The 25,769-nt window shown below is 37.5% G+C and overlaps 1 protein-coding gene across 2 annotated transcripts; it reads right to left on the reverse strand.

Annotated features, from left to right (window-relative positions):
• Positions 1-7,399: 7,399 nt before the first annotated feature.
• On the reverse strand, positions 7,400-22,486 carry LOC147391605 (mediator of RNA polymerase II transcription subunit 7a-like). Of its 2 annotated transcripts, none has more exons than XM_086458898.1 (5): positions 22,114-22,486; positions 21,403-21,472; positions 8,093-8,259; positions 7,931-8,004; positions 7,400-7,690 (listed from the first exon to the last, which is right to left on the reverse strand). In XM_086458898.1, exons 1-5 carry the CDS (start codon positions 22,249-22,251, stop codon positions 7,627-7,629), a joined length of 513 nt encoding a protein of 170 aa, XP_086315024.1. In that variant the 5' UTR covers positions 22,252-22,486; the 3' UTR covers positions 7,400-7,626. The 2 variants fall into 2 exon arrangements, with proteins under 2 accessions (XP_086315024.1, XP_086315023.1); XM_086458897.1 differs by having other exon boundaries at positions 7,400-7,693; positions 22,114-22,484.
• Between the last annotated feature and the right edge of the window lie 3,283 nt (positions 22,487-25,769).

Below are 25,769 nucleotides of genomic sequence, written 5' to 3' on the forward strand. Positions count from 1 at the left end.
AGCAAGGAAAGAAAATAAAATCTCAACTAATTCTCTTGAATGAAGGGATTACAAATTCTTAAATATAAGCAGTAAAGATTATTTCCAAAATTATAATTAATCAAATCTCAACAAATCTTAACACTCCCCTTCAAGTTGGAGCATGTATATCCAACATGTTCAACTTGCTTCTTAAGTCCTTAAACATGTTTTCTCCGAGGGCTTTTGTAAAAATGTCTGCCAACTACAAATGAGGTGGAACAAATTCTGTAACAATTTGACCTTCTTATATCTTTTCTCTTACAACATGGCAATCGAGTCCTATGTGTTTGGTGCGCTCATGATATACTGGATTTGCTGCTATGTGAAGTGGAGCTTGATTATCACATAATAACTTTGTTGGTCCTGTGGAAATCTGCATGTCATTAAGCAAAAATCTGAGCCAAGTTAATTCACAAGTTGTTGCTGCCATGGACCTGTACTCAGCTTCCGAGGATGATCTGACTGTTTTTTACTTCTTGGCCTTCCATGAAATCAGTGAATTTCCCAAGTACACGCAATAACCCTTAGTTGATCTTCGAGTCATAGGGCAGTTTGCCCAATTTGCATCACAATAAGCCTTCAAGTTGAAAAAATTGTTTGACGAAAATAACAAGCCGAAACCTAGACTTCCTTTAAGATACTTAATAATGTGAAAAGTAGCATTCCAATGAGGCTTTCTTGGTGCATGCATAAATTGGCTTAGGATGTTGACTGAGTATGTGATGTCTGGTATTGTGATTGCAAGATAGATTAATTTTCCAACTAATCTCCTATAGCACTCTGGATCATGTAACAAATCACCTTGATCATCTGTGAGCTTTAGAATTACTTCCATTAGGAAATTTGAAGGTTGAGCACTTAAGTAACCAACATCATCTATAATCTCTAAGGTATATTTTCGTTGAGAGATTACAATGCCGACTTTTGACCTTGCAACTTCTAGACCAAGAAAAAATTTTAGAGATTCGAAATCTTTGATATGGCATTGTTGATGCAAAAAATCTTTGAGACTTCGTATAGCAGTTGCATTATTGCCTGTTATCACTATGTCATCTACATAGATGAGCACCATAGTTGTAGATGGACCTTTAGTCTTCATAAATAAAAAATAATCTGAATGTGTTTGAATAAAACCAGCCTTCTTGATAGCATGAGAAAATTTTGTAAATCAATTTCGAGGAGCTTGTTTAAGTTCATAGAGGGACTTTTGCAGTCGACATACAAGCTTCTCCCCCTGTCGACAAAGACCGGTGGTGGAGTTATATATACCTCTTCCTCTAAATCACCATGGAGGAAGGCATTGGTCACATCCATTTGATGTAATGGCCATTGTTTGGCGACAGCAACAGCAAAAATACATCGAACAGTTTTTAACTTGGCAACAGGTGCAAATGTTTCAGTGTAATCCAAGGCTTCTTGTTGAGAAAATCCTTTGGCAACTAACCGTGCTTTGTAGTGTTCAATCATGTCATTAGAATTGTATTTGATACGATATTCCCATTTGCTGCCAATGGGACGATGACCAGTAGGCAAAGGAACCAAAGACCATGTCTTTCGAGTAGTGAGGGCATCAAGTTCACATTGCATGGCCTCTTGTCATTTCGGATCTAATACAGCTTGAGCTTATGAGGTTGGTTCGAGAACACTTGAAATAGCATTGACAAAGTGTTTATGATTAAAAATAAAGAATCATATGAAATGTAGTTACTTAAAGGGTACCGAGTACCTGACTTGGTTGAAGATTCCTAGTTGGAGATTGCATTTGATGGCATTGTACTCACCTGTCCACAATGAAATCTTGAAGAAGGATGGATGGTTTTTTTGTGCATTCACTTCTACGAAGAGTACGTGCTAGCGATGAGACAGGAAAGGAGGAATTTTCTGTGGAAGTGATCTCGGGTAATGGAAAAATAAGGGGATTTATAAGAGAGGATGACTCAGTGGTGTATTCGGTTATCTGAGGTTGGAAAATGTTTGTAGTTGGTGAGGGTTCTGTGGTGCCAAAAGAAAAAATTTCCTCATGAAAGATGATATCTCGGCTTGAGAAAAATTGGTGAGTTTTGAGATCATATAAGCGGTAAGCTTTTTGACCAATATGATAACCAACAAAGATGCATTTTCTGGCACGAGAATCAAATTTATTAGTAGAGTGCAGATTTGTTGCATAACAAAGACATCCAAAAACTCGCAAGTTAGAGTAAATGGGTGGCTTGTTATACAACATTTCATAGGGAGATTTGTGTTGTAGCACAGGGGTAAGAAGACGATTGATAAGGTAGGTGGCAGTAAGCAAACTCTCCCCCCAAAATTACAATGGAAGATTAGCATCAATTCTTAAGGCCCTGCCAACATTTAAGAGATGTTGATGTTTTCGTTCAACTACACCGTTTTGTTGAGGTGTTGATGTACAAGAACTTTGAAATGATATGCCAAGATTGAAAAAATATGATTTTATGGATGTGAATTCTAAACCATTATCACTTCGAATACATTTAACTTGACAATTAAACTGAATATTGACAAAAGAGATGAAGGTTTTTAATAACCCTTGTGTTTCGGACTTGAATTTCATTAGGAATGTCCAGGAGAATCTAGTATAGTCGTCGACAATAGTTAAAAAATAATGTGCACCTGTATGAGTTGCAGTATGAAGGAGTCCCCAAATATCACAATGAATAAGATCAAAGATTGTAAAGTTTGAATAGTACTAGAAGGAAAAGATAGCCGTATTTGCTTAGCCAAATGACAAGTTTCACAAGAATATTGAGACTTAAATACAAATGAAGGAATAACATGACTCAAAAACTATGAAGGTGCCTTGGAGGGATGTCCTAACCGCTGGTGCCATGGAATTTTTGGTATGGAATTCACATGATAAGTGATCGGTTTGGTAGGTGATGTTGATTTTATTGGTGGCACAAAGTAGTACAAGCCATTAAGTTGCTTCCCCAAACCAATCATCTTCTTCAAAGTTAGGTCCTGCAATACACAAAAAGTAGAAAAGAAGTGAACATAACAATTTAAGAAAGCTGTGATTTGACTAACTGATAGTAAATTGACATGGAAAGATGGGGCACAAAGTATGTTGTTAACATGCATGTGGTCTGAAAGTTGGATGGAACCTATGCCAGTTATGGTAGAGCAAGCACCATTGGGTAAGGTTACTTGAGAAGAGAGAGGAGAGGTGATTGAAACGGATGTGGCTATGTGATTAGTGGTGCCACTATCAATGATCCAGTGACTCAAGGCTGTCTTTTGTGTAGTAAATAAAAAACAGAAAGGGGTAGAAGTATCTATATAGTTTGCTTGGGCAAATTGTTTACCATTAAAAAAGGCTTTGATTTGAGCAAGTTCCTCAGAGGTGAATTAAAGTGTAGGTTCGATGAAGGGCTTGTGTGAGTCTAAAATTATTCCTGCACTGACTTGGTGAGCAAAGATTTTTCTACTTCGATTGGGTGGTTGGACTTCTTTGCCATGACGTTTGTGACCAACTGGAAACCCATTGAGAAAGTAACATCGATCCACAGTGTGAGTAGTGCCTTCACAATAAGAGCAATGGAGAGGTTTTCAATTGCTTTGAGGCTTGAAATGAGCGGATGACCGTTGTTTTTGTTGTCTTGAAGCCACAGGTTGTGACTCCTTGGAGTTTTCGTAAGTATTGATACTCATGGTATGATTAAGATCACTGCTCTTTGTTTTAGTGAGACATCGCTGCTTTTCTTCTTCACATAAAAGTAAATAAGCCTTTTTGACAATTGGTTAAGGATGCATGAGCATAATCTGTCCTCTTACAGTAGAGTATGTCTCATTGAGTCTCATAAGAAATTGACCAAGCTGAATTTTTTCTTCCTTTTCTTTTAGATCTTTTTGTCCTCCACATGTGCATGTGATTGAGGAGCTACAATTGGTTAGCTCATCCCACAACATTTTCATCTTTTTATAGTAAAAAAAAATAGATTCTTCTTTCAGTTCAACAATAGATCGTTGAGTTTGATAATGATGAGAAAAATCACCTTGAGAGAATCGTTCTTGAAGATCTGCCCAAATTTCTGAGGGAGTTTCAGCATAGAAAACATTGTTTGTAAGGTCCTGACTTAAATAATTGAATATCCAAGAGAGTACCATATCATTGCAATGCTACCATAAAGAGTATTTGGGATCCTCGTCATCTGGAATGATGATGGTTCCTTCGATGAATCCTAATTTATTTTTGGCACTAAGGCTGATCAGCATCGATCGTTTCCACATAGCATAATTTATTCCATCTAAGACCTTTGAAACAAGAATCATGCCGGGATGATCAGAAGGGTGAAGAAACAGAGGATCTGCTGAATCAATCGCAGTTGTAGACATGTTTAATCAGAGTATGCGGAAATTTACAAAAGCAATAAGATCATTGCTCTGATACCATAACAAAATAAGAATTGAGAAAGCTATCTTTGTTATTCTATTTCTATGTCAGAAGGCTACAATATATACACATATATAAGATCAAATCATGATCTGAACAGCAAGGAAAGAAAATAAAATCTCAACTAATTCTCTTGAATGAAGGGATTACAAATTCCTAAATATAAGCAGTAAAGATTATTTCCAAAATTATAATTAACCAAATCTTAACAGATATTTTACGATTTATTTAATTTTTCAATGAGTTGGAAATAAATACACGAAATGACTCATTGCGTAGGCTCGGGCATCCGCTAGTATATATATGGACTGAGGGGCTAGGCTGAAGCTGGACCAAATGAAAAACATAGTCCTAAAGATTTGTCATTCTCCATAGAAATTTTAAAGAAAATTGTTGGAAGAAGAGGCCCCAATAAGAAGCATCCAAATGAAAGAAGAAAAAATGCTCTAAAATCCAAAGAGATTCAGTTTTGAATGGAGAAAAAATCCTAAATGGTGAAAAAAAATTAAGGGGGGAAGGGGTGGAAGAAATACTTAGATTCAGTTTTGAAAATGATTTTGGTGAAGCCTAATTCTCATTTAAAAATATAATTTTGAAAATAATTTTTTTTTTTTTGTATTGATCCATGGTGTTGAACAATATTGAACTCGCTTTGTGGCATCCAAAAACATGATCTGATGGCACATGGATGTAGAGGACAAAATTCTTTGAACTTTTTTTAAATAAAAAACTAGAAATAATTAAATTTCATCATTAAATTTTGATTATAAATTTGACAGTTTGGGGGGAGTTCAATAGCCTCTCATTTCAAAACTATGAATCCAACTCAAAATATTATTTTATTTGATTTTTTTGGAGCACGAAAATCTAGAGGGCTGTGTTGTTGGATTGTCTCCATTTTAAGTTCAACTACCCTTGGTAAGATATGAAAAAATATGAAAAATCTTACGAAATTAGTAAGAAAAATGTTTTACTAATTCTAAGTAGTAGGGATTAGAGCCCTTACGAAGTCAAAGAAAATGAGCGCCTTTATTAGGCCTATAAACAATGAGTGCAACATGGTCCTGATTATAATCAAGAATGGAACCAAACCAATAGTTTTGCTGGTTTGATTTGGTTTTGGGTTGTCGTTAGATTTTGGATTAAAAAAATGTGAAACTGATCAAATTGGTTTGATTCTCAATTCAAGGTTATTTACAAAACCAAATCAAAATAAAAATCCTTATAAAAATAAATATATATTAATTTAATATAGATTATTTAAGATCGTTTGTTAAAAAGGATATCTTACTGTCCATATTAAAATTGAAAACTCACAAAGAATTAGACTTCTGTCTCTCTGCTTTCCTTTCTTTCTCTTTCCCTCAATTTTTCAATTGTGCTTACTGCTTAGGAGTTACGAGATAGATTAATGAATTGTTATGTTAAATATTTCATATTTATTGTTTCTCTCTCTTTTAATTAAAGTATGTGTTGTTTACAAGCAAGTTTATAGGATTTTGGCAATCCCTGCAAAATGAGTGATATTAGGGTCTTAAGAAATGCAAGATGAGGTATGCTCCCCTGGATTTCATTGACCCAATTCAACTGTTGATGAAAACAGATCTCTCCCAACAGAGAATTTAAATGTCTAAAATGCCCTCATATAATTGGAATTACAAAAATACCCTTTAATTAATACAATTCAAACTTAATGGATTAATATCATCCTTAATCAACCCTGTGACAAAGTTATAAACCCTACTTAACCAAAATGTCATCGTTCTCAACTCAATGTCATCATTCTCTACACTAATCGTTCTCAACCCTAGTTCTCATCAATCTCAACCTAGATATGATCATTTTGAAGTTAAATCTCATCTTTTTCAATCTAATCTCATCATCTAGCAATACCCAAAATATATATATATATATATATATATATATATATATATATATATATATATATATATATATATATATATGAACAGCGTTATTACGACCCCTATTACGACTCATATTGCGACACACCATTTTGTCTTATATGGGCAAAAATGTTTGGAATGGGCTGATTTTTTGTGAGGATGATCTCTGTGATGAGAGGATTATCCTGACAAAAAATCATCCAATTCCAAAACTTCTAACCCCATCAAAATTGATTTACAAAAATTGGACGGTCTAGAAGTTTCATAATGAGCTGATTTTTGGCAAGGATGATCTCCTCACCATAGAGATCACCCTTACAAAAAATCAGCCCATTCCAAACATTTTTGCCCATATAAGACAAAATGATGTGTCGCAATATGAGTCGTAATAGGGGTTGTAAGAACCCGACCCTATATATATTCTTTATTTTTTTCCATAGAAAATTAAGCTTTGAAGTAAAAATAAAATATAAAAAATAAATCGTTGAAAGAAACTCACCTGAGAGTTCTCACCTCCCCCACATTGCACAAAATATGGAATCTTTCAACTTGATCACCCAAAATTGAAGTCCTCAATGGTAGAACTTCAAAGCAATGGGTTTTAGAAATATGGAATCTTTTAACTTGATCACCCAAAATTGAAGTCCTCAATAGTAGAACTTCAAAGCAATGGGTTTCAGAAAGAAAACCACCGACACTCTTGATAATAGTCTTACAATAAGAAATAGAAACCCAAACTGGAACCATATGGTGAGATATTTAGAAAACTCCAACTAAGAAAGAAGTTAAGATTTTTGGTTAAATCCAATGGTTTGAATTCATTCTGATTTTTTATTATTTCATTTAAAACAATGATATTTTCATAAATTAAATCCTTCAAGCGTGTTTTGGGTATTCAAACGATACAATGTTAAGAACAAACATTTGTTACGGTTTGATCGGGTCAACAAAAGTCTAGAGGACAGACCTTATCTTGCATTTAGTTGGGGTGATCCCAATATCGCTCATTTCACAGGGTGTGGAAGGCAGAAAAATGCATCTTAAGTAACCATTGAAGCCACCCTAAAATAAATAAAAAACTTTCTGATAATGGTGATCGAATTCCATTTAACCTACTTATTGGAAGGACAAATCTCTGAAGTACTTAAGATTCAGAGGTTTCAAGAACTGAGTATACATCTAAATCTTCCATTAATGATGTGGAAGCTCTGTTGTATTAAGCAACAAAAGCTATAATAAGGCTAGTGAGCAACGGGATTGGTAGTTTGGGTGTCTGCATCAAGATTTAACTCATTGAAAGTGGCCATCTAAGGTTGCAATCGACTCCTTGAGTAATTTTTGTGCCTCTTCTCTTCTTCTGACCAACAAAAAGACACCATCAATCAAGATATGTAAAAAAAGAAAAATATGTCATCCCAAAATAATTAAAGAAAGTAAATAAAAATAAAATCCCTTGGCTACTAGCCAATTGTTATGGCGATATGAGTCTAGTTTAATAGCCTTAGGTATTATAATAAACCTCATAAGAACATAATAAACCCAAATAATTTTTTATTTTTGTTTTCAAAAAAGCACAAAATATTATGAATAATACCTTTTAATATCTTCCACGGCTTGTTTGCGGCGTTGTATTTGAAGCTCTAGTATATGAATTAGTGTTGATCTGGCCTGAACGGGAAATAATAATTATAAGATTGATGGTGAGAAGAAGACCAACAATGATAAAGTTTCGAACAAATCAACAACAAAAAAAAACCTGGTGGGGACGCAAAGAATTGAGAAGGTGGTGCAAGTTCTTAAATATAAGAGAGATGTCCTCCACTCTTCTTGCATACTGGGACGGCCTCTCAACAAGAACATCTGCAAGCTCCAGAATATGTAGCTGTAATTCTCTGTTTAGTGACCGAAGTTCTTTCTTGAAATCTACAATAAATGACGAAGGTTTTAAACACCAAGATATAAGATGTGAGACTAGAGCTAACTGAAGCAAATGATTGGCCTCGGGACCATTATACATGAACTTAAAGATGATGTACAGATGGCAACGTCAGTGTTTATAAGCATACCTTATATGATTTCATGTATGCTGATCATCCAATTAAATATATATAGAAGTTAAAAGCAAATTAAACTTGAGCTTTGCCTCTTCATTACTCTTAATTTTTTAATATGAATATGTTAACACAAGAAACAAGGCATACAAGGAGGTTGAGGAGAATTGTCTAGAAAGCAAGAGGTGCTACCAAGGAGGGAGGCACAAAGAAATACCTCAAGTAATACAACTCACCCATGAAGAAAATCCTCAAAAATACAAACCCTGAATTTCTCCAAACTTAGGTTACTCGACTTGTCAATAATATATAGTGTTCTAGCGGTGAAGACTAATATCAAGAGTAAGATCTATCTGGACCAAGTCTAGCAAGACACTATATTTCCCAATTCAACAAACCATAAATTAGCAAGGTCGAGCAAAGACTTGCAGCTGACTTGATAGCCAAGCCCACAAACCAAAATTTACCCCTCAAACAACCAAAAATGAATGATTTTTCATATATTGCTGTACTTTTTTTTTTTTTTATTGGTAAAAATCAAGATAGTCTCATTAAAGAAGGGGATCAAGTTGACCGCCCAATAAAGTACAGAACTAACAAAAAAACCCGAAAAAAAAAAAAAAATTAATAAAACTATTTCAAAACCAGGTTACGCACCCTATCCCACCTTACAACAAAATCCTCAAAAATATGCCCCAAAACACTTTAAACAATTCGCACCAGAAAAATAAAAGAGCTGGGGTGGCTAGCACAATTTCTTGGGTGTTGGAGACTTTCCCTTCAAAACAACGGTTATTTCTCTCCTTCCATATGCTCCAACACACCGCAAAAGGAAGCAATCCCCACAAGACTCGTTTGGAATTGACAAAGTGAAAACCTCAGACTAGCCAACTTCCAAACAACGCCTGAACAAATGAAGGAAAGAAACCCTCCACCACAAACAGGGACAAGAAATGGAACCAAATCTCGCATGAGAAGTGACAGTGCATAAGAATGTGATCCACCGATTCCCCATCCTCCATGCAAAGGCAACAAAAATTTGGAGAGCAAAAACCCCTCATAACCAAATTACCCAACGTTGCAATTCTCCCCAATGCCGAGAACCAATTGGAAATCGAAATCTTTGAAGGAATCTTACGGTGCCAGATAAAGGAATGAAGGAAAACATAAAGACATGAAATAAGACCTACCAAATATAATGGCCTTATAGAAAAATGACCATCCGCAATGCACCCAAAACCTACGATGAGCAGAGAAGACTCTACGAACCTCATCAAGCTTCCCAAACTCTTCATCTCCCAGTCATTGAAGGCTCTTCCAAAGCAAAAAAAAAATCCCAACTAACCAACCCACCATCCTTAACAGCAGAAGAAGAAATAGCCTTGTCCTTCTTCAAAGACAATTGAAAAATATCTAGGAATAGATCCTTCAAGGGTCTCTCTCCACATTACCAATTCTTCCAGAAACACACCATATCGGCTTTGCCAACCTTGAATTTGACTTTCGAGAGGAAAAGAGGAATATTGCTCAAAATTCCTTTCCAAACCCCACACCCATACGAACCTCTAGCATCCCTAGATTCACACCCAAAACTTTGAGTGTGATACTTCTCTACTACCCAGTGTTTTAAAGTTCTCAAGACGCACTTGAGGCGTTTTGGGTTCTTGAGGCAAGGTGTAAGCCTCAACAATTTTATTAAAAATAAATAAAACCATTAATATTTAAATAAAAATTAACAAATACATAAGAAATAGAAAAACTATAAAAATGAACCAATATTTTTATGTGGCCACTATAATATACCCTTCATTTTCCAAACTTCTAAAGTGGTTTTGGCTAATCTTCTTATTTTCTTATTCCTCCAATAGATAAACTTTTAGTTCCTTTTTAACATCTTTGAATGCATGTAAGCATGGAGAAATATTTTTTCTAGTGCACGCAAAATGGTCTTTCATCTTCTTCACCCATACTATATTAGAAGAATACACACATTCCACACAAATATAACTTTCCCGAACAAATATTTGGCTCATCAACTTCAATCCCACGCTTTCAAGAGGGGTCTCATCTATTATCTCCACTTCTATTCACTTGTTTTCCACTTTTTCTAACTATTACTAGCATCCACTTTCAATAAAGGAGAACAAAACATAAAACAAGAGAAAAATATGAGTTTTTTTTTTTTTTTTTTTGCGAAAAACTTAAAGAAAATACACATAATAACAACATACCTTAAATACCAAGTAAATTTTAGGTTGATGATTCTATTTGAAGCAAATCTTCGTAAGAAACACATAAGTGAGGGAATCATACTCGAATGAATATTGAATGAATGCACAATAAGAAATCTTTGTGTAAGGAGAAAATAGGGTTTAAGAGAGATTTTGAGGTTTCTCCCTAATTTTTCTCCAAAAGAAACCTAACAACATCCCATTTACTAAAATCGCAAAAATGGCGTACAAACACTTCATAATCCAAGAAATCCATCAATTACTAAAACCCATCCTCAACATATATTTTAGAAAGTTCCAGTTTACGCGATCATAAACCTTCTGAAGATCAATCTTACAAACCAAACCATCCAATTTCTCCTTTCTTTGGGAATCGATGCACTTATTACTTATGAGAACACCATCCAATATATGCATCCCACTAATGAAGACCCCTTGGATTGTGCCAATAATAGTTGGAATCACAGACTTCAATCTTGGAGCCAAGACTTTTGAGAAGATCTTATAAATCGAGCACACCAAACGGATTGGTCTCAAATATGAAATCTCCTCCATCCCTGATTTCTTAGGAATCAAGGCCACAAAGGTGCAATTAGAGCCAATATCCAAGAACCCTTTACTGTGAAAGTCAACCAAAGTTTCCATAAGAGCCCTTTTCATCGAGTCCTAGCAATCTTTAAGAAAAGCCATTGAGAAACCATCTAGACCAAGAGCCTTGGTCCCTGCCATACTAGCAACTACATAAAACACCTCACCTTCGCCAAAAGGTCATCCTAGCCATCTACAAGCATCACGAGAGATGTTATCAAAGTGAAGGTTGTCCAAACGAGGTCTATCAACAAACTACTTCGAGTATAAGGCCTTATAATAATCCACTACACCCTCCGCCACATCTTCCCCTTCCTTCCATACCCCATCTATCTTCAAGCTGGGCGTGAAATTATTTTGATGGTAGCTATTTGCCATCTTGTGAAAAAACCTCGTGTTGGTGTCCCCCATCCTTGAGCCATCTCACCCTTCACTTTTATCTCCAACTAATTACCTCTAGAGTTGCTTCTTTTTGGAAGCACACCTTTAGGTGCAAACTTTTTGCTTTTTCCTCTTTACCGATCACTCATCAAATCATCATTTACTACCACTAGGATAAACTAGCCTAGAAAATGAAGTCAACTAGGCTTATTGTCATAGCGAAAAATCTAGGGAGAAAAAAAATTACTAAAGTCTTTTTCTGTCAAATTCTTGTGTCGATACTAATTAGAAAACTTAGTCTCATCTTATTTACACAAGCGAGAGTGGAGTTATAAGCACACACACACGCATCATAAGGCCGCATACTAATTTTATTATTGCGCAATTAGGGATACAACTCACACAGTGTCTCCCATCACCTGGGTGGCTAGCACAATAACCAACTTTTGCCTTGGAGAAGGCCACTGTCCTCTAGCACTACTCCTCAACCTGAAAGCTTTCATCCCCCAATTGCTGCTAATGACACCCTATGCTCCTTGTATGAGTTGGCTACATCAAGTTGTGACATAGATACCTTGAAGGACGCCATGGCGAATCTTCTTCCCAGGGCAAATGTTCTAAAAGACAACACCTTCTACCTTAATGCTTGCATATTTTCGTATTTTATCTTGATTATCTCACCCTACATATTTTGGTTTTATTCATAACAATCACAAATTCCGATTTCTTTGTTGACGATGCCTTTCGCTAGTAGGCAAAGAACTAGAGCCTTTCCCCCAACCTCTGTTGAAGAAACCATAGATGAAGAGCCTTTGTCTCAACGGTGTCGCTCCCAAAGGGATCTGACTCGATTTACCGATAGTTTAGATGTCCCCATGGATGATTTAGATGTCGTTGTGCCAGAGGTGGCATCAATGAACGTAATGGCTACTTTCGCCTCTACCTTCACTGAATGGCACAGTGATTCTTTGAGTGGTGAAGGAGTTGTATCGCCCAACGACGCTTCCCCAACCACACATGAGAGAGAAGGCATCGTTCATTCAACATTGGAAGAAGTCTCATCTTCTAGCCGAGAACATCATTCGCCGCCCTCACCATTAAACGTTGAAAATATTTTTGAGGTAGGAACTTCTTGCGCTGGAGATAAGGAACTCAAGAACCCCAAAGAGATGAAAGAGAAATCTATAAAGGCTTTTGTGACAATTTTAGCCCGGGAACCAGATGAAGGTTTAAGTGGGAGTGACCTGACAAAAATTAGAGTAGAGTTCAACTTGTTTAGGGTTTAGATGATGTGTTAGGTGTAGATATTGCACCATCAGAACCTGCTCAAGTTTTAGGATCTAGAACCCCACAAAAGGTTTAATTGCAAAATTATGATGTGGGAGTGGTGTGGCATGAAAGAGGCTTAAGTATGACATCGAATAGGAATGGAGTGCCCAAGCTTGCACCAGACCAAGACTTTGGATCTAAAACTTTGCGAGAGGATCAAGGGCAGAGTTACGATGAGAGGGCAACCTTACAAGTAGTCGGTATAGTCAACGTTACCAAGAGAGCTCTAGATGAAGGTGTGGGCTCTTGTGAGGTTGCGATTGAGGAATAAATAGTTGTCGTCGATCTATCATCCGTAAGTCACCCAACTTTGGCAGAGTCCGAGTGTAGTTTGTATAACCTCTTAGAGACTAGAATAAATAACAAATTTACTATTGTGGGCGATTTCAAGATTCTATTTGAGCATGCACCCCTTTACGAACGCATTTATGCGTGGCACGGTCATATAATTCATCCTGTTGTCTTCGATAATTTCTATTATATTCAATGCGCCGCACTGGCTTAAGTCCTTCAGTTGATTCACGGAATGGCTTCTACAAGAACAGCGACCCTTACCGTCCAAAAATTAAATTCGTGGAAACAACTCCACGTGTTTGAACATTGAGGTTGATATTAGTTGGCTCAAGGTGAAGTCCAATTCTATGAAGCATGATTTTGAGGCCCCTCGCAATGTGTCTTCAAGAAATTTCCACTTTCAAAATGTGATTCGAGGGAAATAAGGAAGCTTTGATTGTCGCTGAGCGGGAATTAATGTCTTTGAAGCTGTGTGTGCTAGAGTTTGAAGACCAAATTAATCAGTTTCAAGGGGAGAGCTCTTTGTGCAAAGCTCACCTTATGCGTCATCTAACATTGGCTCAAGAAAGTGCCATTCTAGACGATCTATTTTAGACAAGCACTTCGAGCAAGCGTTCATCTTTTTTTTTTTTTTGTATTATTTTATTTAGTATACTAAAAACACTCAAATGAAGAATTTTCCTATCCTTGTAAGGCACATCGACATTTATGTGTTTTTATGAAAATGTTTTTTACTTTTCTTTCTTTCTTAAATAATTCAAGAATATTTGCTTGTCGTTTTGAACGAAGAGATGATGAATATTACAAGTTATTCAGAATATGAAATGACACAATATGTACTACAAAAGGAGAAGTCATGTGTTAAATTCATTAAATTGTAGACGAGTACAAATAGCAATTCCCTTACAACATTAACTATGATAACTCTTAAGCCACTTTCAATCAATTGGTTCTCTCATAAGGCATCCTTCCATAGTTTTTAGGTGATAGTAGCCGCTTCCTCCTAGCTTTCCAATGATGCAAGGACCTTTCCTCTTGGGGGCGAATTTTAGCGTCGATACTCTTCTTCTCGTTAGTGCATGTGCGCCAAACTAAGTCGCCCTCCGAGAATGTATGTGGGCAGACAGTTTTGCTGCAAGTCCTCGCCATGCCTCTTTTGTAGGCGTTGATTTTGACTGTTGCCAAAGCTCTTTTCTCATCTAGTAGTTCTAACTCAACAAATCTTGCAATCTCGTACTCATCTTCTTCAATCTTACTGGCTAGCGCGACCTTAGCTGATTGAATCTCGAAATCAATTGGTAACAGAGCATCTGACCCATAAACTAACGTAAATGGCGACAATTTAGAAGCAATTTGGAGCGCCACTCAATACGCCCATGATGCCATGGCCAACTTTTCATGTCATCCAGCAAGATGATCATACACGATGAGACTCAATATCTTGAGTAACATTTTATTTGTTGCTTCCACCTAGCCATTGCCTTTCGAGTAATATGGGTCGATTTAATGTGACTTACACCATATCTCATGAGAGGCCCCATATAGCGATTCACAAATGGGGTACCATTGCTTAAAATTATTTTTTGTCGATGCCAAACCTACATATAATTTGCTCCTTCACAAAATTAACTATTGTGGGTCTCGTAGCCTTTTTTAGTAGGGTTGCCTCGACCCATTTTGTGAACAACTCGATCGCCATTATAATCCAAATATGCCCTCAAGATGACTTCGGTTTTATGGGGCCAATCAAATCCATCCCCCATCCATAGAATGGCCATAGTGCCCCTATACATCGCAACATAGTTGATGGCGCATGTATCAAGTTCCCACGTGTTTGGCATTGAATAAATTTTTGCACTAAAGCCGCTGTTGTGTCATTTTCCATAGTGAAATAATAGCCGACTTCGAGCTTCTGGTGAAGTAATTTGCGCCTTACTTGATGCTCTCCAGCATCTCCACCATGTATTTCGGTCATTACTTTCCGAACTTCCATTTCACCCAAGCATCGAAACATTTTCCCATTTGTTCATTTTCGATGGAGTACACCACCTATAAGTGTAAACCATTTGACATTGCGTTTTAGTTTGGCACCTTACTATGCTCTACAGGGATTTTCCCTTAAGGAAACTAAGGTAAGGGTCCCTCCAATCCGAAAAAAGCATCAGCTACCATGGCCTCTCCACAGCAGGGTTGACACTATGACATTTTTGGCATAAATCTTAGACAGTCCTAGCCAAGCTAATCATCTCATGCCAAAAATATCCATGTCGTTGTATCATTCTATAAGGAAGGATTTCTGAATTCTGCCCACACAATTTCATGAACCCTTCTCAAGACTTCCCCTACCTCTTAAGTAATGATGCAGCATGCCAAGACCCCATCTGGTTGTCTATGATACAGAATTCCCTGGTATAAGGCGTATGGATGCAGACATCGTATTTGCTCTTTTGTAATATTCGGGGTATTTAGTTCCTCTATTATTGTTGTACGCCAATCATTTTCATCCTCCTTTGAATCGTTTGGGAACCATGAAAATGGTACTGACTTCCTGAGTACCTTAGCTCTTGTCTTGTCTCCCCCTCAAATTGTAATTTCGTGGCTAGTGTGGTAAGCGCATCTACATGTCTATTCGACGCTCACCATGTACTAAGTATGGTGGAATCCTCAAAGTGCTTGAACAGTTCTTGTGCCCCCGCTCTATAAGGCGCTAAAGGGATTTCTTTAAGTGTGAACTCTCCGCTCATTTGTTTTATCAGAAGGTTGGAGTCTCCCTTAATATCCAATTGTTTGAAACCCCCATTGATTTGGCTAATGACAAGCCTATCAAGAATGTTTCGTACTCGGCGGCATTATTGGTACATGGGAAATCCAACTTAAAGGCCATGGAAGTCGACGTCCCATCAGGAGTCGTGAGCACTGCTCTCGTTCATCCGTCAATGGCTATAGACGATCCATCAAATTGTATAGTCCAACGCCGAGTTTCTGATTCAACCGCCATTACCGCTGACTCTAGACTCTTGTCTGAAACTTCTATTGCAAAAGCAAAGTTATCGTCGTTGTCTGGGAACGCTGCCAATAGATTCGCCACTACATGTCCTTTAATTGCCTTAGGCGGCACACACGTTATGTCAAATTCTAAAAGCAGTAGCAACCATCTTGCCAACCGCCCTAAAAGAGCCGATTTGGTTAATAAATACTTTATGGGGTCAACCTTCGTGATCAAATGAACTTTGTTCACCAGTAAATAATGCCTGAGTTTCTAAGTCGCAAAAATCAAGGATAAGCCCATGTCTTCAACCGTTGTATACTTCGCCTCACCACCTCTTAGGGCACGGCTAACGTAGTGGATCGGGCTCTCCACACCCTCTGTATTTTCTTAGCATAGTAATCCCCCGACTGCGTTTTATGTCGCCACTAAATAAAGCCTGAAGGGCAAGCTCCTAACTGTTACCGTCATGGTCAGAATTTTTTACATTGCACTTTTTACTATATCAAAAGCCATCTGGTGCTCAGTAGTCCATTGAAATCATGTTTGTTTTCGCAACAAGGCAACCAAAGGCGTTACAACATGCGCCAGACCCCTGATATAGGAAATTTTACCTAGGTAATTCTTCACTTCTTTTATTGCAGTTGGCGGCTTCATTTCCTTTATGGCTGCCCTTGTCTTGGTCTACGTCGATCCCATGCTTTTGTACAACAAATCCCAAGAATCTCCCAGTTGATATTTTGAAGGCGCATTTTAATGGGTTCATTCTCAACTTATATTACCGAATTCTACTGTTACGTCTATGAGTAAATCTATATTTGGCAGGGGAAAATCGTCCTTGGGAGACACCTTGTTAAGGTCTCGGAAGTCTACACAACATCTTATTTGCCCATTCTTCTTCACAGGTACCACATTTGCCAGCCAAGACGGGTGTCGTATGGGTTTGATGAATCCTACGATTAACAATCACTGGACCTCCTCTTCAATTTGAAACTCTATCTCATGGCAAAAACACCTTAGCGGCTGTTTGACGAGTTTGTGAGTACTCGTATTCAAATGATGCACCACTAATTCCTCGACTAATCTTGGCATTTCTTGATAAGTCCTGGCAAAAATGACTTTATATTCTTTTAGTAATAGTACTAGCTCCACTTTTTCTTCCTTAGCCAAGCTGGCATTTATCATGACGGGATGGCTCTCTTCCCCATCTAAGTTCACTGTCTCCAATTTGTCAATATTATCTTTAACTCCGTCTTCTAGAGATAGAGGTGCCTTTCGTAAATGCTCAATAGTGTCATGAGTTCTTAATAATCCACACCCCTGCAAATCCCAAGGAGACGCCTTCTCCCCCAGCGAACCGTCATAATCTGTACGACGTCCTTCCATTAGGAAAAGTTATCTTAGTTATCCCCACACCCAACTATCCTTCGCAGATCTTGATTGTTTTTCTAGTGTGTGGGATATCATTTCTTCCTAGACCAACACGGGTATAACATAAATTTCTAAGTTATCTTCGTAGAATGCCGCTTCGTGCAAGTAAACCTCCTCTTTCTCGAACGGGGCAGGAGAGGCGCAAATTGTCACAACTTCACCATTGACGTGAGCTGTTATGCATTGATGATATGTAAAACTGAGCGCCTTGTCTTGATGTAACCACGTTGGTCCCAACAACAAATGATATGTGGCTTCAGCGTCTATTACATGAAAGAGAGTTGCCAATCTCTTTTATCCAATCCATAGGTTGACTTTTATGTACCTCATTGTCCCAAAAGTATGTCTGTTGAAACCTTGAACTTTAGTCGAGAAATTGACAATTTGTCGCAATTGCATCTCAATGGCATCTAAAGTGGATAAAAGCATAAGGTTCAGGGATGCTCCTGTATATATGAAAGCGCGTTTCAATTTCACCTTGTTTATCACGACTGTGACATACAAAAGGCGTACGTGTTCTATCTCTTCCAACATATCTTCTTTTGGAAATGTTATGTCGGCCAAAGGCACCTTGTTTTCACACAAAGACATTGTTATTGCAACTTCATGAACTATTTCTTCATGATGGGAGATGGCGGTGAGTGCCAGAGCAGCTTTGTATCTTTTATCTTCCGAAAATCCCAAACTACCAAACATTTATTTGATCACGTCCACTTTCTGTAAGTGCGCTACTACAGTTGAGTAGTCATCTTCCTCTAGTATGTTTGTGGGGTCGTGGAATATCACCGCCACTCTTGCCCGTGCATTTTGGGGTCCATTTTGCCTTTGTCCTCACTCCAATATCAGATTCTTCTAGAAGTTGCAGTTCTCCGTTGGTTAACTTCTCTACGAAGATACACTTTAGTACATTACGTTAGGGTGCCCTACAATCCTGTGATACTCGCAGAAGCGTGGGTGGTGTTCTTCCTGCATTGATGGCTCCCTATTAGGTGACCGAAATTGGATTGCATCATCTTTTATCCATGCCTCGAGTAATTCCTCCACATCTTCAATACTGCATGGGAAATCTGGGCATTTCCTTCTTCACACAAACTGTGACGCCTATCAGGGTATCCACCGTTTCTTTCTGTCTTTCATTTCGCCTTCTAACACCATATAAGCTAGTGAAATTCCCCTAATGGGAAGGCGAACTGTCTTTCAGCCTCTCCTATCCACCCGTTCGGCCATCATGGGAATAATTACTACACTGCATTTGGCGACAGCATGCAATTTGTAAAGTTCGGTATACGTAGATTCTCCACATATGCTCTCTAAATAGGCACCATGCCTGAGATGCACATGTCTACGAAGTGCCCTTTTGTAACTGGCTCATGGAAATCGGTCACGGCTTGACAAAAACGTCTTACAAAATCTATTAGCACCTCATGTTCTCCTTGATTGATTCGATTGAGATATACCGTCATAACTTGCTTCTCTACAAAGATAAAATTTCGAAGAAACGAGTTAACCATGTTTGTCCACAACGCTATTGACACTAGTTGCAAATTGTTGTACCAAGTGTGTGTGCACCCTGTGAAGGACTTAGAAAACTCCCTAAGACACAATATGTGATCCGATTCATGTTCTCCCATGGCCTCTAGAAAACGAGCCACATGTTCCCTCACGTTCCCTTTTCTCCCGTAAGATGGTAAAAGGGGAGCCACATATCCTCTCGGGTACAACTTCTACTTGAGCTCCATCGGGTAAAGTGGTCACAAATCATAAAGACAATCCTCCGAACTCTTAGGAGTTTCAATAGCGCATTTATTGTTACATATTGTGCAAACATCGGCGGAGCAACGTTTCTTGTAGGTAAAGTTTCCCTCTCGTCTCTCCCCTCCAATTCTTTTTGCCGACCTTCTACCATGGTGGAAAACAATTTACCTCGAGGGCCTAGAATCTCCACTCTGGGTACCCGATTTCCTCCATGATTTTGTTGTTTCTGATCTTACAATGTTGACACTATGTCCTTGTTAGTTTGCGCCACACTCCTAAAAGCTTATGCGAAGGCTACTATAGATGGTGATGCCTCATCAATGACTAAAGTAACGTTCGATGTCTAACGCTCTCTGGTTTCATTCGTGTTCTCTGAAGATGCGTGGTGCAACTTCTGGTCCTCGTGGCTGTAGAGGTTTCGTCTCCCTAGCAAAGTCTCCAAGATGTAATGGGTGGATAAAGTTAGGGTTACAAGTATGGTTCCTACTTAAATAACATTAGGGCGAAATTCCCTTGCCAAATGACGCCTCATCATGCAACCACGTCACTCAAGGGGATGGAGCCACGTTGGCGTCCGAATCATCCATGTCAATAGAAGGGATAAAGCCACACTAGCGTCTCCATCTCTCTACAAGCTGTTGGTACGATTTCTGTTGCATGTTGCTTTTTAGAGCTTTTTCCTAGTCATTTCCTCCTGCAATGACATAATGCCATATGTCCCCTATGTCTCTCACAAGCACGAGACGATTTCCCGTATCATAAATAACTCCTACGCCATATGTACTCTTTAGGATCATCTTAAGTCTTCCAATGGTTAAATTTCATCTCAGCATAGGACACCACAAACGTTATGTCACACACCCTCTATGATGATTGCGTCGTGTTCCAGTGACTAGGTGACATATTAGCATGGGGTAAAGAAGTCGATATGTCATGCAACACATGTTCGATTACAAATTGTACCATCAACACATAGTCTTTAATAAATTGGAAAAGACATACAATAACATTTCAAAGAGTTAATTTGGTGGGCCTTAAAGGGGTACTAAGTGCATATATTGACACCATGAAGGACACGTATGAGAGAGAGTTGACTTTTGAAAACAATTAATGGTGAAACAAGTGAAAATTATCACTTAATGTCTGTTTGCACTTGGAGTTGACCTTTAGTTCATATTTTTTTTTCTTTGAGTAATGGATGAATTAGCTGCTCATATTTAAAGGGGGAGTCTCTTGGTGTATGATATTTGCAAATAATGTAGTGTTGGTTGGCGAGACGAGAAAAGGAGTACATACAAAACAATAACTACAGACTGGAACTTGAGAAACTATAGTTTAAGTTACGGAAGACCGGTATAGAGATTAATGCAACTTTAATAAAAACACATGAATAGGTGAGATTAAGTTGAGATAAATGGGAAAAAATCTAAAAGCAGCAATTGTTCTTGTCTAGATTTGAGTATCTACAGAGACTTATCAAAAAAAAAAAAGTATCCACAAAGAGGGAGATACTGAAGAAGTTGCCTGTGCAATTACAGTTCAGTAGCTAACGTAAATGAGCTTTTGGAGTGTTATTGTTATGTAATCGATAACGTTTAATTGAAACGAAAAAACCAATGTAACTACAATAAGTACAATAAAGAAACATGTTCATAAAATGACTACAAAGATGATGATGTTGAAATGAATGAGAATAAAGAATAGGGGGAAACTAGACATAAGCATATTCAAGTGAATCCACGTGTATAGGAGGGGATAAAGGAAAGCTCATTGGGTTGATTTTTTATTTAACCAAATACAACACAACTCCATGAGAAAGCAATTTTTTGTGCACAATGAAGGTTCTGAAAGACTAAAAGGGATATGCCTCTAAATAAAATTGAATGGTAAAATTGGAATCATGTTGGTGACAAAAATAATTGGGATAGGGCATTGTGGATTGTGGATTGTGGATTGTGGATTGTGGATGATGATGACATCCAACACTAACTAAATCAACTCAAGAAGATGGGAAACATACCAACATTGGGCCCCTTTGGATACAACTGACGAACTCCTTGATCTTCTAAGCTGGGAACCACATCATCAGTCTACAGTAACAATGAGAAACTATATCAAAGAGTGAACCAGGTAAAACTATACCATACACAAAAGCTTCAATAAAAACTAAGAAATCTTGAACACAAGACACTCACATTAAATCTAACCCAATATAAAGAAAAGATGGGGGATAAGAATAAGATGTAAATTTTCAAATATGCAACGGAGGTGGCACCTTCAGTTTATTTTCAAATATTTGTAAGAAAATATCTAAATTTATAATATATAAAAGAAATCCTTCGCACAACAGCCAAATGAAAGACTGGGTTTCAGGCATTTGAAATCTAAACAAAAAGATATGTTATTTCTAAGGAGAAAAGTGGCAAAAGCAATACAATGAAAATTTCAATAAACAGCAGGAAGGTAACGGAGATTCAACAATTTGCAACAAATGAAAGTGAATTTTGGGACTAAAATTTGATGGGCTCAAAGAAATTCCGAGATAACAAAACGGAGAAAGCAATCAAATTCTATTCCCTTTATCTATTAAAAAAGAAAGAAAGAAAGAAAGCAATCAAGCTTCAGAGATAGAAAATTGTAAATTTCGAGTAAAAAACAGTAGAGTTTGAAGAAATTTAAAATAATAAATAGAATAATTTAAACTTATAAGAAACAAAAATGGAAATCTCACAGTGTAATTGGCGCCATAGAGGACATAGGTCCCTTGGATCGGGGGAGGAGGCTCTGGGGCCGAATTAGGGTTTTGGAGGTAATCCTTGTAGAGCCTGTAATATGGTGGTGGAGGTGGGTATGTTGCTGTGGATGCCATTTTCTTCTCAGATGCACGATCAACTCTGCTTTACTTGTCGTCTATTAACAAGGATTCTAACTCAATAGTGTGTTTATTTTAACCGTGCGAAGGCTAACAACGTTGTCGAACACAGTCCTCCAGTAGCAACTATGTGCTTGGGAAGGAAATTTGTCGATTCTCGACGCGACTGAAAAATTAGGGCTTCGATCTGAAACTTGAAGCATGGAGGGAATGGGAATGTTATTTTAGGAGGAAATCTGTTAATGAACAAATCAATCGGTCATTGATTTTAGGGAACCAATCTCAAATTAGAAAAAAAAAAAAATATATATATAATATTAATATATATATATATATATATATATATATATATATGTTCTTTTATATATAGAACATATATATATATATATATATATATATATATATATATATATATATATATAGGGAGATGTTCAGCAACAAACATTTTGGCAAAACATTTTTCAAAACATGGGTTAGAGGTTTTGGAATGGGCTGATTTTTGGTGAGGATGATCTCTATGGTGAGGAGATCATCATCACCAAAAATCAGCTCATTCCAAAACTTCTAACCCCATCAAAAATGATTTACAAAAAATGGACGGTCCACGAGTTTTCAACTTGTAAACTGAGGCTAGAAGCTTTGGATTGGGCTGATTTTTGGTGAGGATGATCTCCTCACCGTAGAGATCATCCTCACCAAAAATCAGCCCATTCCAAAACCTCTAACTCATGTTTTGAAAAATATTTTGCCAAAATGTTTGTCAAAATGTTTGTTGCTGAACGGGACCCATATATATATATATATATATATATATAATATATATGGGAAATGTTCAGCACCCTAAGTTTTACCACACACTTTAACAAACGTTTTTTGTCCTACATGGGTTAGAAGTTTTGGAATGAGCTGATTTTTTGTGAGGATGATCTCTATGATTAGAAGATCATCCTCCCCAAAAATCAGCCCATTCCGAAATGTTTAGCCCCATGTTTACACGTTGAAAAATCGTGGACCGTCCATTTTTTGTAAACCATTTTTTATGAGATTAGAAGTTTTGGAATGAGCAGATTTTTGGTGAGGATGATCTCCTCACCATAGAGATCATCCTCACCAAAAATCAGCCCATTCCAAAACTTCTAACCCATGTAAGACAAAAAACGTTTGTTAAAGTGTGTGGTAAAGCTTAGGGTGCCGAACGGGACCCTATATATATAGGGTCCCGTTCAGCAACAAACATTTTGACAAACTTTTTGGCAAAACATTTTTCAAAACATGGGTTAGAGGTTTTGGAATGGGCTGATTTTTGGTGAGGATGATCTCTACGGTGAGGAGATCATCATCACCGAAAATCAACCCATTCCAAAACTTCTAACCCCATCAAAAATGATTTACAAAAAATGGACGGTCCACAATTTTTTAACTTGTAAACTGGGGCTAAAAGTTTTGGAATGGGCTGATTTTTGGTGAGGATGATCTCCTCACCGTAGAGATCATCCTCACAAAAAATCAGCCCATTCCAAAACCTCTAACCCATGTTTTGAAAAATGTTTTGCCAAAATGTTTGTCAAAATGTTTGTTGCTGAACATTTCCCATATATATATGGGGGGCGTTCAATGGCCAACTTTTTAGCAAACTTTTTGGCAAAACATTTTTCAAAACATGAGTTAGAGGTTTTAGAATGGGCTGATTTTTGGTGAGGATGATCTCTACGGTGAGGAGATCATCATCACCAAAAATCAGCCCATTCCAAAACTTCTAACCCCATCAAAAACAGTTTACAAAAAATGGACGGTCCACGAGTTTTCAACTTGTAAACTGAGGCTAGAAGCTTGGAATGGGCTGATTTTTGGTGAGGATGATCTCCTCACCGTAGAGATCATCCTCACCAAAAATCAGCCCATTCCAAAACCTCTAACTCATGTTTTGAAAAATATTTTGCCAAAATGTTTGTTGCTGAACGGGACCCATATATATATATATATATATATATATGGGAAATGTTCAGCACCCTAAGTTTTACCACACACTTTAACAAACGTTTTTTGTCCTACATGGGTTAGAAGTATTGCAATGAGTTGATTTTTGGTGAAGATGATCTCTATGATTAGAAGATCATCCTCCCCAAAAATCAGCCCATTCCGAAATGTTTAGCCCCATGTTTACACGTTGAAAAATGTGGACCGTCCATTTTTTGTAAATCAATTTTGATGGGGTTAGAAGTTTTGGAATGAGCTGATTTTTGGTGAGGATGATCTCCTCACCATAGAGATCATCCTCACCAAAAATCAGCTCATTCCGAAACTTCTAACCCATGTAAGACAAAACGCGTTTGTTAAAGTGTGTGGTAAAGCTTATATATATATATAGGGTCCCGTTCGGCACCCTAAGCTTACCACACACTTTAACAAACGTTTTTTGTCTTACATGGGTTAGAAGTTTTGAAATGGGCTGATTTTTGGTGAGGATGATCTCTATGATTAGAAGATCATCCTCCCCAAAAATCAGCCCATTCCGAAATGTTTAGCCCCATGTTTACAAGTTGAAAAATCGTGGATAGTCCATTTTTTGGTTCGGCACCCTAAGTTTTACCACACACTTTAACAAACGCGTTTTGTCTTACATGGGTTAGAAGTTTCGGAATGGGCTGATTTTTGGTGAGGATGATCGCTATGGTGAGGAGATCATTCACACCAAAAATCAGCTCATTCCAAAACTTCTAACCCCATCAAAATTGATTTACAAAAAATGGACGGTCCACGATTTTTCAACGTGTAAACATGGGGCTAAACATTTCGGAATGGGCTGATTTTTGGGGAGGATGATCTTCTAATCATAGAGATCATCCTCACCAAAAATAAGCTCATTCCAAAACTTCTAACCCATGTAGGACAAAAAACGTTTGTTAAAGTGTGTGGTAAAGCTTAGGGTGCCGAACGGGACCATATATATATAGGGTCCCGTTCGGCACCCTAAGTTTTACCACACACTTTAACAAACGCGTTTTGTCTTACATGGGTTAGAAGTTTCGGAATGAGCTGATTTTTGGTGAGGATGATCTCTATGGTGAGGAGATCATCCTCACCAAAAATCAGCTCATTCCAAAACTTCTAACCCCATCCATCAAAATTGATTTACAAAAAATGGACGTCCACAATTTTTCAACGTGTAAACATGGGGCTAAACATTTCGGAATGGGCTGATTTTTGGAGAGGATGATCTTCTAATCATAGAGATCATCCTCACCAAAAATAAGCTCATTCCAAAACTTCTAACCCATGTAGGACAAAAAACGTTTGTTAAAGTGTGTGGTAAAACTTAGGGTGCTGAACATTTCCCTACATATATATATATATATATATATATATATATATATATATATATATATATATATATATATATGGGTCCTATTATTTGGCCAACAGTTTGGCAAAACATTTTGACAAACACTGTTTCAAAACATGGGTTAGAGGTCTTGGAATGGGCTGATTTTTGGTGAGGATGATCTCTACGGTGA

This window comes from Akebia trifoliata, chromosome 11 (genome assembly GCF_017979445.1).
Source record: "Akebia trifoliata isolate Shusen 1 chromosome 11, ASM1797944v1, whole genome shotgun sequence".
In the NCBI taxonomy this organism is placed as follows: Eukaryota; Viridiplantae; Streptophyta; class Magnoliopsida; order Ranunculales; family Lardizabalaceae; genus Akebia; species Akebia trifoliata.